Raw genomic sequence first — 17,553 nt, 5'->3', positions numbered from 1 at the left:
ACTCAATACAACCAGCCAGCTACTGTAGCTTTTTTTCCACCTTGTGATAAGGGGGTTTAATACAATGGGCTTTACAGTTCTTAAATGACTCCATTTCTCCCCCCCCCCCCCGTCTTTGAGATGTGGCGCGTATATGACCTTTTGTTCTTAATAAAATTTCACATGGTTTGATTATATTTTTAAAAAGTATAAACAAACACAATGTTGACTCCCTACTCTCCGAGTAAAACTTTTTGAATCTTGTAGATGATACAGAAAATGGAATTCAGGTCATAATATTTACACAGCAGATTTCAACATACTATCAGATTTCATTATTAACCATTTGATACTATTAAACTTGAAAACATTTTCTTTATCTTTGAGGGGTTCTCAAATAATTCTCATATAATTACTAGTGGACACTTCTGGTTGTCTGCTGGTGTTTATACCATTTCTGCTGCCTCGAGGCCACTGCACTAATCAGGGCATCCTTGGTTGGCCCCTGAGTCTCTGGGGGAGGAGGGGAGGACAGAGCTCTGACGTCGGACTGCACAGATTCCTGAGGCTGTGCTTGGTAGCGTGCCATCCTGCGTACAGAAGACCTACACCCCAGAAGAGTGGGTCTCAAACTTTAATAGGAACATAAATCATTGGAATGTTTGATAAAAATGCAGGTATCAGGAACGCACCCTCGTAAGGGCCTGAGAATTTGCATTTTTAACAAGCACCCAGGGGCGCCTGGGTGGCTCAGTCGGTTAAGTGTCGGACTTCAGCTCAGATCATAATCTCACGGTTCGTGGGTTCGAGCCCCGCATTGGGCTCTGTGCTGACAGGTAGCTCAGAGCCTGGAGTCTGTTTCAGATTCTGTATCTCCCTCTCTCTGACCCTCGCCTGCTCACGCTGTCTCTCTCTCTCTCTCTGAAATAAATAAAAAACATTAAAAATTTAAAAACAAAAACAAGCACCCAGTTTATTCTGATGCTCATGGTTACTGGACCATCACTGAGACCTTTATCCTATAAATTCTCCAGGGAACCTTGGGAGTTTAGGTCGCCTCGCCTACAGGCCTATAGCCTCAGGGTAAGCTGGGGCCCCTCTTGGGTAGGAGTGAGCCCTGTGTCATTTCTCAGAGGAGTTGGTGGCAGGAGGGAATGAGTTGGAGCGGCACCCTTCTCCCCTTCCGCTTCCCTCCGCAGCAGGGCAGGATCCACCGCCCGTCCCCGCGTTCCCAGGCCTCACCTGCGGGCCGAGCTTAGGTGTTGGAGAACATCCTCTCACTCCCCCCGGGCTCTGTGCATGATTAGGGTTTCAGAAAGGTGTAATCAGCAGCACTTAATCCACATTTGCCCCTCTGTCCTCCTCCCACGCCCCATTAAAGTAATTTTACAGTTTTGGAAACAAAGGTCCTTTTCAAAAAGATTTCCAATTAGGATTGGATTCTCAGGGAGCGTTTTGGGAATTATGGATGTAACATGTTTGTTCACTTCATGGAGATAAGATTTTTGCTTGAAGATAAGTTGATCCGATGGTCAGAACAGATAGGGACAAGCCGCCGTGATGACTGCTGTGGATGTTTGCAGCGCCTCGCGGGAGGCCCACCCCCGTGGACCCGGCAGACTTTTTTATTATGTGAATTTTCAGTGGGCAGGCTTTCTTATGGGGAGAATTTTCAGACCTAGGCAAGACTAGAAAACAGGGCTCCCATACGTACGTCCCCCAGTTTCCCGAGTTACGGAGATTTGCCATGTTCTTCGGCAGCTTTTGGTTTTGCTCTTAAAGACTGCTTGCTGATCGTTTTCTAATTGGTTCGTGGGGTTTTTTTTGTTTTTTTTTTTTAAGGAATGAATCCGACACGAGCCGCTTTGCTTGGGGCCTGAGTGCATATCTTCCATAGTCATTTGAATATGTGCTTTTCAGGAATGCGTTCCAGAAAACCTGGAGCTGAAGAAGAAGGTTTTTGCTCAGTTGGATCAAATCATCGACGACAAGGTGGTCCTCAGCAGCTCCAGCTCCTGCCTCCTGCCGTCGCAGCTGTTCGCCGGCCTGGCGCACGTGCGGCAGTGCATCGTGGCCCATCCCGTGAGTGCCTGTAACGCCCGCCTCGGTCGCCTCGCGCCCTGGTTTCCAGGAGCAGTGCACGCTGGCGGATCCGCTAGTATTTTTTAACTGCTTTATTGAGGTATAATTCACACGCTGCAATTCAAACTGTATACGTTAATGTGCTTCAGTGTACTTAGAGAGTCGTACAATACCAGCAGTTTTAAAAATAATTTTATCCAAAAATGTCTTGAATTGTATGCGTGTACCTAACGCATGAAGGGATAGAGTGAACAATACTTACCCACTTTCACCCTCACCTACGTAACTCACTGCCTAGCTGGAGAGAGAGAGAGAGAGAGAGAGAGAGAACTAAACAAGTAATCCCGCTGCCGGGGAATTCTCTTAAAAACGTGTACATTTTTAGTAGGATTCTGTAGCCATTTCACCGGACTGTGCAGTTTCCTCAACACAATTCAGGGTAGGAGGGTTTTACTGAAGCGCGTGCTCTCGGTGCTGCTCCCGAGGCCCCGGTTCCCCAGGCTGCCTTCGGGCCCCCTGCCCGCTTTGCTGCTGCTCCCTCGCCCGCGTCCGGCGTCGTTCCCTGGGCAAAGCCACGCGGCGGGGGTGCGGGCCGAGGCCTGTCCGACAGGGCGTCACAGATTGGGGTGTACGCACCCAGTGGATCTTCTGGAGATGGACGTGTTGTGAGGAAAGGCGGACCAGAGAGGAGAGCCAAGTCGAGCACCAGCTGTGAGCTCGGTGTGACCTCGGAAAACTGGGGACAGCCTGTTGGCACAGAAAAGCGAACTTCGCTCAAGCCCCGTAAATATGAGAGTAGATGACCGTGGCCGCGCCCTCAGCACCCGCAGGCCAGCGGAGGTGAAGGCTGGGAAGCCGGGCCGGGCGAGGCCGGATCCGGGCTGACGAGGGAGGGGAGAGTGCGCGGCTGGGAAGGAAGATAAACGAAGACCCTCGGCCGGGAGCAAGCACGGGGCGCGACGATTTGTGAGGAGGCCCGCCCGGCTGGAAGGGCGCACGAACCTCATGCACTTGGGGAGCGGGACTAAAGGGCCGCGAGGCTTGGGGATGGTGGGGCTTCCAGAACCACGAGCACTAGCTCTGAAGAAGCGGGACTGGCTCGGACACGGGGCAGCCCTGTGAGGCGGTGGAAATGCGGCCTTTGGAGGGTAATCGGAAGGTTCCTTCTGCATTGAAGACGGCTCGGGGCGGGGGTGGGGGCGGGGGCGCCGCTACACAGAATCGGGCCGTGTCCCAAGTGTGAGCCACCAGGGCCGCGGTGAGGCTCCTCCGGGTGCCGCGCTGAGAGCAGTGGGAGCGGGTGGGGAGGAAGGCGCTTGCCCCCCGAGGGGAGGGAGCAGGGAGGTCAGAGACGCCTCCTGGACTCCGCGTGCTGACGGGGGCGGCTCGCAGCGCCAGTCACACGACTGTATGAAGTCCCTGCTGAAGTACCCGGGGAAGTGGCGAGTGGTCCTAAAACACGGAGACTTAGGCCCACAGAACGTGGAAGGAGGCCCGTCCCCTTGGCTACCACTCAGCTACGGAAACCAGCACCAGGAGGGGCCTTAACTGAAGCAGCCAGTTACCAAGTGCCAGGAAACATGACCTGTCTTTGCTTTTATGACATTGACATGTCCCTAAAGAGCCCTCTTAGAAACTGTAAACTGGTTATTAATTACATTGTTAATCTTGCTTGAAAACTTCCAGTTTCTAACCAGCGATTTTACTTCTAAGTCGGGTAAAAAAAAAAAAAAAGGGAAAAGAAAACAACTAAGTCAAATTGTTTAGAAAGTAGCTCCTAAGCCCTTTAACCAGGCTTTTCCCCATGTCTCTTAACTTCAAACTACGCGGCAGAGGAGACCACACCTCATTCACTCTCCGGTCACACCTAACAAGTGTCTCTGGCTAGAGGTTCAGCCACTGGCTGTTGAATGATATTTCTCGTACCATTTCAGGGTTGCTCACTTCCGCTGCTTTAGTCAAAGACAAATAACATAACCAAAGTGAGTTCAGACCTTATTTCAAAATTTATCTCTTCTTTTGTAAATCGTTTTATACCTAAGCCAACATTAATTAAAGCAGATGACATCAGCCAGGTTGGCCGTCTTTGGAATTTTATCCTTTCTTTCTTCTGCGCTGATGCTGCCCACTGATCTGTTGCCCAGATCATTCCGCTGAGCTCAAGGAGACTGGGGAAGAGGCATCTTGAACAATTCAACCTGGGCTGGACAGGCCGTCCCTAAATATTCCAGAACCATTCATGGTCCCTGAGAAGCTCGTTTCCCTTCAGCCCAGAGCACCTGCTCGCTCGCCACCCCCTCAGCGTCCTGCTCCCGTCACCTACGGTTCTTTGCCCAGACAGGAAATAGGATAAGGGAAAAGGAAGCCCCTTCGTGCCTCCAAAAGGCTGTGGCGAAAGTGGCTAGTCAGCGATTGCGAAAGACTGCTGCCTCCACCCTCCACAGAACAGGCAGCCAACGAGTTTCGACATCACATGTTGTCTTTTGGGCAAACACATGTCGTCTCTTTGAGGGGGGCCAGGAGCTCCAGGTCACCTCAGCCCCGGGGGGTGGCGTGGCGGTGGGGGTGGGGTGCGCGGAAGTCCCTACAGGTGGGCGTGCTCTCTCAGCACACAGGTAGTTTGAATGGGATTTTCGAGGGGGCTTCATAGACTAGCGCCCGGAAAGGGACAGGCTCAGGAAGAGGGGTGTTCGTGTGTCCCTGACATTCTTCCTCGCAAATGTTTCTTACGTTGCCTCTCCCCGTCCGCCTCCTCTCCCCGTGGATGTGTGGAGGGGCCCAGGGATGGCCCGCCGGTGGCTGGGAGGTGTGCGCCCACAAGGTTGAGCTGGGGCGCCGTCTCTCCTGGTTCTTAGATCTCTGTCAGCAACCAGTCAAAACAGTTTCAGCCACACTTTACGACCTTACCTCAGCTGGGGACGTGGTGGCCCCAGGGAGCTGGTGGGGCTGCTGCAGCCGCTCAGATGCCCTTGTGCCCGTGTGGACGCCCTATAGACGCGGCCGCCTGGGAAGGACGCGCGGCCGTCCAGGGATTCCGGTGCTGAGTGGAAGCAGTTCCTGAACACACAGCCCCCACGCTGGTTACCAGTCAGCCTGGAATGAAACCGGGCACTACGCTAAGGTGCCAGAATGTTCCCCGGTGAGCACCCTGCCTGCGCTTGGCACCCTTTCTGACTCACTCTCCCTCCTGACCCCCGAAACCATTTGCCCTCGTGTTGGTGGTCATTTGGATGTTCGTCTCCGAGTCTGCTGTTTCTAGAGAGCGTGTGCGCGTGCGCGTGCAGGCCGTGCCTGTTTCAGGTTGTCGGCCGCTGCCCGTCAGGGGCCGATCCCGCCTCCTCTGCCTGTGGAGGGTTCAGGAAGGGGGGGGGGGACTTTACTATGAAAATTATCAGAATAGTGCGGGATTCAGTCCTCTCAGCCTGCTGTGGGCACCCGCTTCTTCGTTTTCCCGGCCCCTCCCGGGGTAAGGAAGAGGGCGCGCCTGCTCAGGAGGCCCTCCCCGGGGCTGTGCGCAGGCGCCGCGCGGGACCGCGCTGCCTTCTGGGAGGAGGGACAGTCGGCCTCTCCGCCCAGTGTAACGCTCTTTCATGTGCTGCGGAGGAGTAAACGGAGCTCCGTGCTCGGCGCGCTGGGCTGTCTCCGCGATCGCCGCCCCCCGGGCTCCGGGCCAGATCCCGGGCGGGCTCCCCACGGGCCGGGTGGAGAATGCGCCCCTTGTGCCGTGGCCGCGCCCGAGCTCTCGGGGACGGGGACCTTTAAAGAGGGTGCCGTCCCCCGCCGTTCGTCTTGTTTTTCCCGTTTCTCGAGGGCACGTTCTCGGTGTAGCCCACACACGCCAGTCGCAGAAGGCGCGGGCCCGGCCATCCCCGCGGGAAGAGAATAGCGTTCCAGGGAGCACGGCCGTTCCTGCCTTTGCGAGAGTCGCCGCCTTGCTTCTTCCCTGGCCCCTCCCGTGTGTCCTCCCATCTCTCCACCGGGAGCCCGCACTAGGAATCCGTGTCCTTGTCACAGGATGAGGCGCACGGCAAGACCCCCGCTCCCTCCAGGCCCAGCACCGGGCCCGCGGTAGGGAGCACGGCGCCGACGCCGGGCCCGCGGTAGGGAGCACAAAGAGCTGGATCTTGCGGTTGGGGGTCACTGGGTGCTGGGGAATCAGAGTCCTGCAACGTTTTGAGCTGAAGGCGGTGCAGTCAGCACCCTGTTTTTAATTTTTTAATAAAACTTTAATTGTGGTAGAATACACGCAAGGCAGAACTGTGCAGCCCCGCGGCAGTAAGCGGACTCCCACTGCCGCGCAGCCCTCGCACGGAGCCCCGTCCCCAGAATGGTTTCTGGGGGAACGAAAACTCTTATCTCCATTAAGCAGCAACCGCGGGCCGCGGCACGGCCGCCTCGGTCTCCTTTCCGCCTCCGGGCGTGACAGGCCCCTCCCCGCCTGACAGGGCTCCCCTGGGCAGTGGCAGAGAGGATGAGGCCGGAGAGAGGTCAGGGAGGCCAGGCCGGAGTCCGAGTGCGAGGTGACGGCCTGAGCTAAGTGTGGGTAGTGGGAGTGGCGTGGATGGAGCTGGTAGAATCGCTGACGGGAAGTGGGGCGGTTCGGGGAGAGGAGGCGCCAGGGATACTTCTCACGGTACTAACGTGGGTGTTGGGGCCAAGATGGGGTGCCAGGAAGAGGACCCTGTGGGGGGGGTGGGAGACGTGCATTTAATTCCTGACGGGTCGGCGGTACGCTCGTGGGATGTCCTAGGGGTGCGTCCGGGGCACAGCTGCACATACGGCCTGGAGTGGGAGGTGAGCTCCATGTGAGATCTCGGATGCGGGTGGGGAAGCCCTGGGAGCCCGAGAGTGGGCACAGGGAGGCCAGCGGTGGCAGCTGGGGCACCGCCAGTTAGGGAGAACGTGGGCAGGGGAGCACCTGTGAGGGAAACGTGCTCGAGGAAATGTGCAAGGTGTGCACGCAGATGCTTTTCACCTGGGGTCTCAGTCTGTGTTTGCGCCACCTGTGAGCCCCGCAGCACTGAAAGACCGCAAGCCCTACATCTTTGTTCCAGAGTGAGATAAACTTTAAGACACACATGCTTCCGGTTCTCCTAATTCTGATTTTTGGAAAGGCCAGAGGTCAGACATTTATGAGTTTGATGATTATAGGCAGGAGATAAGTGATTCAGTTGAGGTATTGTGATTCAGGAGACAAGTGAAATCAGTTGATTTATAATTTATTTATCTGACAACAGATGCCATCCTCTCTTGCTTTCCAAGAGGCCCGAGAGAGTGACCAGGGCCGGCCGAGAGCACAGGGAGCCCCCGAAGCTAAGCTGTGGGTAGACCAGAGTCCTCTCCTAAGCAGTGTCCTAGGAGAAGGAAGTTTTTCTTTCCCTTTTCTGTATAAGTCATTTTATTTATTTATTTACTTTAAATTTTTAAAAAAAGGTTTATTTGAGAGAGAGAAAGAGAAATAGCACAAGCAGGGGAAGGGCTGAGAGAGAGGGAGACACAGAATCGGAAGCAGGCTCCAGGCTATGAGTTGTCAGCACAGAGCCCAACATGGGGCTTGAACTCCCAAACTGAGAGATGGTGAGCTGAGCTGAAATTGGATGCTTAACCGACGGAGCCACTCAGGTGCCCCTGAGAAGTCATTTTAAAATGGATGCTTCTTGGAGTGCCTGGTGGCTCAGTCAGTTACACATATGACTCCTGATCTCAGCTCAGGTCTTGATCCACGCTGAGTATGGACGCTACTTTAAAAAAAAAAAAAAAATAAGGATGCTTCTTGTAGTTATTTAGTGATTGTAAGATTCTATCAATTTTCCTCTATCTATTGAGGAAAAATTGTTTAAATGCATCATTCAGGGTACAGTTTACTGCAGAGCATTTGGCTTTTAATGGTGCAGCTAATCAGGTTCTGCTAAGCAGCATTTTCTTTGGACCTACGATAATCCTCTTTGCGACTCTAATACCGTAAACCAAGAAACCCAGAGCAAAGCGTAAACGCTGGGGTAGGCAGGTGTTTCCCTCTGGCCCATTCATCATGGACCAACCCTTCCCGCCATACGTAGGCCAAATCACGACGTCGAGGCTGCGGTAGTGTTCTTGGTGGGATCAACATGGACAAGTTAAGGAAATCCCAAGTTTTGGGAAGATGCTGTCAATAATTTTAACGCTGACACAGTAGAAGATCAAGACCCTGCAGTGAGGATTTTGGAGGCAGCTCTGGAGGTGGCCTGGGGGTGGGCAGAAGCCCATGGAGTCTAGACAGCAGGTAGCTGAGAAGCCCTGAGGGAGACCAGGGGTTTGGAGATGAGCCCTGAATGTATAGGATTGTCACCCGCACCTCCGGATTTCAACCTCATGTGCTGGTTATGATTTTTCAGTAAATAAAACCACAGATTTCTGTGCTCAGCTATTTTCTTTCCCAAACGCTTTGTGGATTACTTTATATTTCAAGTTTCTTGTCTTCAGATGCTGGATCTAAAGTGGCCTTTCCCAAGAGGAATCTGTACCTTCTGCCTGTTCACGACAGGCAAGCAGTCGGCCAGAATGGCACCCCATCTCCTGGGCTGTCTTCTGACTCTTCTCCCCTTCTGTCTCACTCGTAAGGTAAATCCACCGTATTACGTGCCATTGGTTGAGCTGGTCCCACACCCAGAGACGGCCCCTGCGACGGTGGACAGAACCCACGCCCTGATGCAGAAGATCGGACAGTCCCCAGTCAGGGTCCTGAAGGAGATTGACGGCTTTGCCCTGAACCGCCTGCAGTATGCCATCATCAGTGAGGCCTGGCGGCTGGTGGAGGTGCGTGGGACGCCCCCAGCCTCTGGCTGTTGGAGGGGAAGGGGAGCAGCGTGTCCTGCAGTCACATGGGTTGGAGGGCGGGGAGTCAGCGCTCAGTCCTGCCTGTTCTGGGGACTGAGGGCCAGCTCTTCTCTCAGGTTCAGTCAACAGGCAAGGAAAACGAAACGTAATGTAGCAATTCATTGTACGTTTCAGAGACTCCTCTGTTAAAGTAAGTCATTTGATAGTCACACCTGATGATAGACTTCTCTGTTTCCTGCCCTTCCATGTCATTACCACATAAGGATCTCTGTGTGACATACTGCGTTTTCTCACAGAGTCAGGTTTTCTCCTGGTGTTATAATTTTTCAAGAGGAAAAAATTAAATTTTGAGTAAGCTTCTATCCTCTAAAGGAACCCGGTTTCTTTCAAGAGCTTGAGGAAGAAGCAGTGGGTAATCCTTCGACTTGTTAGCGCTATGCTTATCTTAAATATAAATAGGAAATTACACACATGCTTAACCCTGTCCTTTCATTAGGAGATTTTACGTGTGACTTTAAACACCACTTCACTGCGTACATTTGTACGGAGAACCACCTACATTTGTATGCCAGGCAGGACAGGCCTGGAGCAGCCCCAGGACTTGGCAGCGAAGAGTCCAGGGGTCTTGGGCTCCGACTGTCTGTCTTCCATCCACTTGCTGGTTGGTGCGTCCCCAGCTGCTGCGTCCACACAGCTCTGTCCACACTCAGGTTGCAGGAACCCGCTGGAGCGGGGGAGGGCCTGTCCGGGCACAGAGGGCAGCAGGTGGAGCCCGGGCTGACTTTCTGTTCGGGAGTAGGCCCACAGCGCCCGGGGTGGGGGTGGGGGGGCTGCCAGCCCCAGCCTGTGGCGGGAACCAGGGGGCCGGCCTGTGGGCGCTGTTTTAGGTGCTCGGAGTGCGATGTGTGTGACCCTCCCGCCTCCCGGTTCCCGCATCTGCGCTGTGCCTGTTAGACTCGTCATCTGACCCGACTCAGTGCGCACTTGCCACCCAGTAGGTGCACTTCTGTGTCCTCCTTGGGATTGTCACTGTTGAGTTCGTAGTTTTAACTTCCCAGTAATTGCAGAATGTTTTTGAGTATCAGTAGAATATTTTAAAGACACACTGAACCGAGAGCACTTGCTTGAGCTGTTCTTACGATCTTTCCACTTGTCTAAAACACTTTAATAGACATCAGAAAAGTTCAGTATTACATAAAACACGGAGAGAGGTTTTAAAGAGGTTTACCTCTTTTTGTAAAGTATCTTGGGGCCCAGAGAGATGAAGAAAAGCCCTGAGTCGAATCTGGCTTTGTCCGGTCAGAGGCATGTGCGCCAGCTCAAGGGACAAGCTGGAGGGTCGGGTGTAGTGCACGGCGGTGGGAGTCACCCCACAGAGTTCTCTCCGTGTTGACCGCACGGGGAGCCGCCGTTTGGAAGCCCCCAGTTCAGAGGAGCGGCGGCGGCTTCCAGGGCTGCCCTTGCTGGGTGGATATGGATGCAGGCAGGGCTGGAGGAGCCGTTGAGTTCAGCCGCTCGTACTGCCTCGCTTCGTCCGCCCTCCGTTCTGTCCCGTCTCGGGCGGCCGATGGCGGACCAGGGCCTCCTGTGACTGACTTGCGGAACGCTCTCTCTCACTCGTGGTTCTCGGGGATGACACACCCGAGAATGCCGCGCGTCCCCGCTGTGGGCGGCAGTGGGACTCGGGGAGCCGGCGTCTCCGTCAGACCCCACGTGCCGAAACCCAGCTGGGTAGTTCGTGACACTGAGAAGAGAACGTGTGACCAGAACCTCAAGAATTTTCTCCGGTGAATGTCTGGAAGAGCCGTCACTTTTAAACAATGAAGATGATTTCCAGACAGAATTAAGGCGGGTCTACACACTACAGGCCCCTGTCTCCAGGTTGCGAGTAGGACGACCGGCAGCCCTGAGCCTGCGGATACTTCCGGTGACGGGTGAAGTGTCCCGGATGTGGGTCGGGGCTCGCGGAGGGAACGTCAGGGCGTCGCCTGTACGGTGCCTGTTCTTACCGTTGCTGCCCGCAGACTGCGGTTTCGTCGGCCACCCGGCGCGGGGGGGGGGGGCCCGCTCACCGGCCGTGCATCTACTCCGGCAGTAGTTAACTTCTGAGCACAGAGGAGCCACAGGTGTGGGCCCTAAGCGTGCGCACAGGGGCCCTGCGGGTGAGCACTCCGGGCGTGCGGTGAGAGAAGCCCTCCCGGCCACAGAGCAGCCACGGGATCCTCCCCTGGGCTCTCAGCGTGCACCCCGCAGACACCCAAAAGGCACAGTTTTCCTGCCCCCTCCTCCCACCCCGGGCCACCCTCCTCCTGGGAATCGTGGATCAATATTTCTGCCCATTAGGTGGGGTGGTTGACGGAGTCTTGACTTGATCATATGGATTTCTTGAAAGAAAACCTGTGCTGCCCGTGGTCTGTTTCCACCGAAGATATGAGAGGCAGGCAAGGTGAGCAAACGTCTCCCGAGCCCCACTGTCACTGTGCAAACCTGCACGCACGCGCTGGGCCCCAGTCCGGGCCGGGACCCAGTGACGCCCCTTTGACTCACAACTTCAGAGCCAGTTAAACTTGAATTTAGATTTTAGGGTGTTCCAAGTATACTTCAAAACATTTAAGGGCAACTTTGATATAAAAAAGGGCTGGACCGTGGAAGCGTTAACAGTAAAAAGTGAAGATTTTTATACATTTTAAGTTCAAAAGATGCAAAGGCCTTTCCGAGTTTGTCTTTTGAAGGTGTTCTCTCTCAGGAGTGGGTTTCACTCGTGGGCCAGAGCTCCAGCCTTACTGTAGTGAACACAGCGGGTGGAGATGAGCAAGGCTGCCTGACTCACGGACTCACCATGGCTGCTTTGGTCTCGTTCCTTTCTGCATTCACAGAGCGAGTTGAGATTTGGCAGAGCCTTTTCTCTTTGACCCAAGCGAGGGCTGGCGTGCTCCGGGTATGAAAGCTGTAAGATGACTTGGTGGCAGAGCGCTAAAATGCATTCTGTGGACATTGCCCCTGGGGGGCTGCACCAGCGGGTGGGGCGAGGGATACTGTTCCTTGTTGTCTGTGTGTCAGCAGCTCTGCCCAAGTCAGATCCAAGTGCAAATTTCCAGGGGTCCTACCCACAAGCTGGGGTGTGAGCTGGAGTGGGACAGGCAAGGGGCCTGGCTAGCATGATGGCCTGCATTTCCACTTAGCCATGGCCATGTCCGAATGTGGATGTCAGAACAGCAGAGAGATGCTGTTTCACCACTTGGTAATTTTGTTGATCTGGTAGGTTATGTCGATTGATTTTCCCATGTTGCACTAGCCTTGCATTCCTGGAATCAACACCACTAGCTGTGTAATTCTTTCTAGATGGAATCAACACCACTAGCTGTGTAATTCTTTCTAGATGTTCCTGGGGTCAGTTTGCTCATGTTTTATTGAGGATTTTTTGCATCTAAGTTTAGAAGAAATATTAGTGTGTAGTTTTCATTTCTCTTTCTCTTTTTTACTATATTTGATTTTGATATCAGGATAACACTGCATTAGATATCAAGGTAATAATGTATAATATGATTGGGAAGTTTTCTCTCTTCTATTTTCTGGAAGAGATTATAACATTTTTGTTGATTCTTCTTTAAATGTTTGGTAGAATTCTCCTGTGAAATCATCTGGGCCTGGAGGGCTCTTTTCCAGGAGGTATGTATGTATGTGTGTATGTATTTTACTTCAGAGAGAGAGAGAGAGAGAGAGAGAGAGAGAGAGAGAATTTCAAGCAGGCTTCACACTGAGCCTGGAACTTGATGCAGAACTCGATCTCATGACCCTGGGATCGTGGCCTGAGCTGAAATCAAGAGTTGGATGCTCAACTGACTGAGCCACCCAAGCATCCCTCCAGGAGGTTTTTAATTACAGGTTCAGCTTCTTTATTGGTTATAAGAACCATTCGGGCTGTTTCGTCTTGGTTGAGTTTTAGTGGTTTGTGATTTGTAAGAAATGGTTCCGTTTCTTTTGCGTTGTTGAGTTCACAAGCCTGGAGTTATTGGCAGGGTCTGTGGTGAGAGCCTGGTTTCGCTCCTGATGCGGGGATCTGTGTGTACTCTTGCTTTATCCTCGTCGGTCTTGGCAGAACTTTATCAGTTTTACTGATTATTTTGAAGAAGCAACTTTTTGATTCATTGATTTTTCTTTATAGTGTTCCTGTTTTCAGTTTCATTCACCACCTGGAGGGCATCTTTTAATACTCACAGCCAAGCATGGAAGAGAAATTCTAAGAGGGGGGCAGAAAAAAGTAAGGGAGGCTCCTGTGTAGGCCTGTCCATTTGAGAAGGGGGAGAAAAACTGCCGGCGTCATTTCCAGGTCAGAAAGAGAAAGTGCTGGGAATAAGATACATCTTGTCTTCACGGCAGCCTCAACCATGACACACTGTCCTGTCATCGCCTGTGATTTTGTCTGTCCCCACACAGCCATGTGTGGGAGCAAGATGGGCAGCCAGGTATCTAAGGGAACAAGGCTACTGGGTTCTTTTGTATTGTCTCATAGACGCTCACCCCATCGTTTCCCTTCCAGTTTGGCTTCAGAATTGGCCCTTGTAGGATCGGAAATGCCAGATGGACAAGTCCGGCTACAGTCTAGTAGCCCAAAATTAGGTCACCGGGAACAAGATCCTTTTGGCCAAGAATGAGATTTCAAGTCAATAGTCTTAACCTAATGATCACAATAAAGGAAGTTGTGTTGTGATAATAAACCCTCGCCCAGACAATAGCTGAGCTTGTCTCAGCCCATAAATTCTTGCCCCATCCAGGAGGGGTAGGTGGAGGTGAGCTGGAATGAATCATGAACCATCAGCAGGTTCTCAGCCTGTTGGAATGTGTTGGTAATGAGCTTTGGAAATTGCTTATCTCAGGTTTTATTCACCCTTCTGAGCAATGTAATCGGGAGGGTGAATTTCTGTTCCTTATGCCTCGAGCTGCAAAAACTCAGTGCTTGTTCTTGTCAGGCAGGTGTAGTTTATGGGATCGGATCTAATTCCTGTTATGAAGAATTGTTTCCCCGTTAAAGTATATTTCAGACATCATGTAGTAAAATTAACAGAGGAAACTTTTTGTGATAAACTCATTGAGAGGTTTCTGTGGACTTTAATTGTTAAGACTCTAACACAGGATTTAGGAGTCAGTACCCCTGAAGATCATTTACTCATCCGTGACTTCAGTTTGTATGATATTTGAATGTTTACAAAGCACCTTCCTTTATATTTTTCATGATTTACAGATGTTTTCAGATCATCGCATCTTAAAACCATGAGGTCCATTGTTATTTTTGCCCTGACAGGCTAAGACACTGGCTCAAGAGGTTAGGTGGTTTGATCCACATTCCACAGTCTGGTAGGGATTCAAGCCTGTGTCACTTCTGTGCTCCAGCGTCTGCACCTGTAAGTGGAGATGGCCATGGATCTGTTTCTCACCTGGACGTGATGGGGATTGGGTGGCGTTGCGCATGTAAAGGGCTTAGAACATGCCTGGTATACGGAAATGGTTTAGTGTCAGGGGGTGTGACAGCGATGATGACAAAGTTTTCAGATTTCCTGAATCTGGTGTAATTTTTTTGGACACAACAGCTGCCACCTGTGTGTTAGCTCTGAGCTGAAAAACTCACATCCTGGCCGCTCGGGTGGGGCTCTGGGAAGGCAGCAGGGGCCTTACCTGGAGCCTGATAGAAACGCACCAGCTGAGATCCCACCGGGGACCTGCAGCACCCGGCTCTGCATTTTAATAAGCCCTGGGGACATCCATGCACTGCTCCTGCTCCAGAGGCCCTGCTCCCTCGCCAGCCAGACCCTTGTCTCATGGTCCTGATGGATTGTATTTCATCTGTTTTAAGAGAAGCTTTTTTTTTTTTTTTTACATTTTAACATCTTAGTTTTATGGGCAGCAGTTTTCTTCCTTAATAGGACATTAAATACTAATTTAACTTTCAATTGATGTAGTCTCAGTATCAGGGAGAAATAGTATATTCTGCTGTCCTTTTCATTTGTCTTTTCTCCTTCCACATTTTTCTGTGTCTCTGTGTCCTTTGTTTCTGATGCTCTGACTCAGGCTCCAGTAAATAAACCAGCAGCTTCTGCTTAGTGGAGAGACTGTCACCTGGTCACTTTATAAGTTATGATTTCCAGTCCTAGTTTTGCGACACTGAATACCTCAGGTTATCCCAAAAGTCATGTGAAAATCAATTTTAAGAAAGGATTTAATTCACTTAAAATTTTTTAATTCTTTATTTTTGAGAGAGAGAGAGAGAGACAGCGAGACAGAGTACAAGAGGGGGAGGGGCCGAGTGCCAGGGAGACACAGAATCTGTAGCAGGCTCCAGGCTCCGAGCTTTCAGCACCGAGACTGATGCGAGCCGGAACCCCCGAACCTTGAGATCATGACCTGAGCCGCCAGCCGCTGAACCAACTGAGCCACCCGGGTGCCCCAGATTTAATTCACTTTTAATTAAAACACAAACCCATTAGAACAAAAGAATGCTAGGCTGTAACTGCCCGAGAGATGGAAGTTATCATTCCAGATCGAAGCTGGCCTTCCCTGTGGCCATGGGACTGGTTCGGGGAGGGCTGTCCAGGCGGTGTCATCCTTGTCCTGCTGCGCACACACGTAGCAAATGCCACCCACCTGGACCTTTCCGGAGCAAGGATGCAAATCGTGGCCAGGTTTTCCTCCTGTGAGTCACGGGCCTGTGTGAACAGAGGCGGGTCTCCAGGGTGAGCCGGAAGTGAGCAGCCTCCTTGTACTCGCAAGCCAGGCGCAGCGGGCGGCGGAGCACGCTTGGTCTCGTGTCGCCCAACGAGCAGCCCGCCTCGTGGTGAATTGCTTCCCGTAGAACGTACGGCAGGCTCTTCCTGTGGAACCGGGGACGACACACAGGGGAGCTAGTGGGGGTGAACACATTTCAGGGGCAAAGATGACCCCAGTCATAAGTTTACCACTGTAACTACCTCCGACGTTTCTCTCATGTGTGCCGTGGTCAAGTGGAAGCGGCCAGTCATCTGGTGTCTTCTCTCCTTCTATAAACCAGTGTTCGTGTGGGTTCGGTCCTCCGGGTTCCCATTAATTCTCGGGAAGTTGACTTCCTCACACATCCAGCGTTCTGAGCGGGAGGCCATGTATCCATGGCCTCTAGTTTGACAGCCTGGGCACAGCTGTAATTTCAGTGATGGCTCTTCTCCATAAATGTCCCCCTGGGTAGGTACCTATCACCAAGTATGTACGGTCCCTGCCAATCACTCCGCCTTCTCTCTGGAAGGGAAACAGGAGGAGACGGGCAGTGAGGCGGAAACGAGGAACACACTGCAGAATCGGGCTGTCGCCTGTTGCGCCGCCTCTGGGACCAGGAAAGGCAACAGTAGTCTTGTGGTTGGAGAGGCTCGACAAGAGAAAGCACGTTCAGTTCAAAGCGGTCGCTTCCAGGCAGTTGCAAGGTGGGGTTGTATGAGCAGCGTTTCTTTGGCGGGAAGGTGCTGGAAACGCCGTGGACTGCTCCAGGCCACGGCCAACCTGGAGCGCGTCCAGAGGGAAAAGGCTGAGGCTTGACTGAGCCAAATGCTACGGTTCCGACGTCGGCGACATCTGTCTGTGTACCTGGCAAGAGCAGTCACGTAGAAGGCGGGTCGGGTAAAGGGAAGTTAGAGGAGCCCAGGAAGCCCCAGCTCCGCCCTCCACACCCTCCGCCGTCGGGCCTTCTGCATGCAACGTGGTTTAAAATTCACACTGAACATTTTAGGTTTTGGGTTTTTTTTTTTCCTAAAGAGACAACGTATAAAGACCCTGACTGAACCTCCTTGTGGTTGAAAAGAAGCAGCCGGCAGCAGTGCTGTTGGCGGAGTCCGGGGTCGGGGGTCTCTGCGCCCTGCTCGGAGCCTCCTGGCCTTCCAGACGTGACGCCGTCTCTGCCCACTTCTCTCCCGGGCCCGGGCTGCCCCCCTGTTTCGTCTCCTTCCGGTCCTGCGCTGGGCCCTCCCCTTCTGGTGCCCCCGGTGCCCCCGGTGCCCCGGCCGCCCCCGCAGGCCGTTCCCTGTGTCCGTCGCCCGAGCACGGGCGAGGCCCCAGCTGCCCGTCCGTGGTGCGCGCTGTCCCTGCGGGTTTTCCTCCCACCAGGGCAGGATCCTCCCAGCAGAGCTTTCTCTTGAGACGTTTTCCCGTTTGTTCCGCCTCTTGAAAATACAGCCCAGACATGGGTGCTGATGAGGCCGAGCAACGGTCTCCCGGCCCCCGGCCCCTGAAGCGCGCGCCTTTCCCCTCGTTGGCACCCGGGTCCGTTGTCCCTGTGCCCTCCTGGCTGTCTCTTCTGCCTTCCAAAGCCTGTCTGCGGCAGCAGGCGCGTCCCCCGAGGACCCTCAGCCGCTCTCTGGGCGCCTTTCACCCCTGAAGGCCTCCCCGAGGCGGCCACGGACCCACCACAGCTGTCGTTTTCCTGCGCTCTGTTCCGTTTCTCGGTGCGACTCGCTGGCACGTATTGGGAGCACGTGTGTCACCTTCACCAGGACCCCTTTCCGGATGAGCTGAGACCTCCCTTCACTTGAGCTTAGATTCAGAGAGTTTCCTAGTGGTGCTTGTTGAGGGGTCCCAGGAGAAGGCAGCGCTTTTCGTCCCCGTTGCAGCCCTCAAAGGACACGGAGGACCTTGGCAGTTAGAGCCCCCAGGACTGTATCG

The 17,553-nt window shown here is 53.1% G+C and overlaps 1 protein-coding gene across 1 annotated transcript in view; it reads left to right on the top strand.

Annotated features, from left to right (window-relative positions):
- Positions 1 to 17,553, top strand: part of CRYL1 (crystallin lambda 1) — a 127,476-nt gene that overhangs the window by 93,481 nt on the left and 16,442 nt on the right. The window contains exons 4-5 of the mRNA XM_039224268.1: positions 1,900 to 2,061; positions 8,662 to 8,856. Coding sequence (XP_039080199.1) covers positions 1,900 to 2,061; positions 8,662 to 8,856 — 357 coding nt within the window. The remainder of the gene's footprint in view (positions 1 to 1,899; positions 2,062 to 8,661; positions 8,857 to 17,553) is intronic.

Source organism: Hyaena hyaena, unplaced genomic scaffold (genome assembly GCF_003009895.1).
Source record: "Hyaena hyaena isolate Hyena2069 unplaced genomic scaffold, ASM300989v1 scaffold_1582, whole genome shotgun sequence".
Lineage (NCBI taxonomy): Eukaryota > Metazoa > Chordata > Mammalia > Carnivora > Hyaenidae > Hyaena > Hyaena hyaena.
Note: the sequence above shows the minus strand (reverse complement) of the source record. Positions and strands in the feature narration are given on the sequence as shown.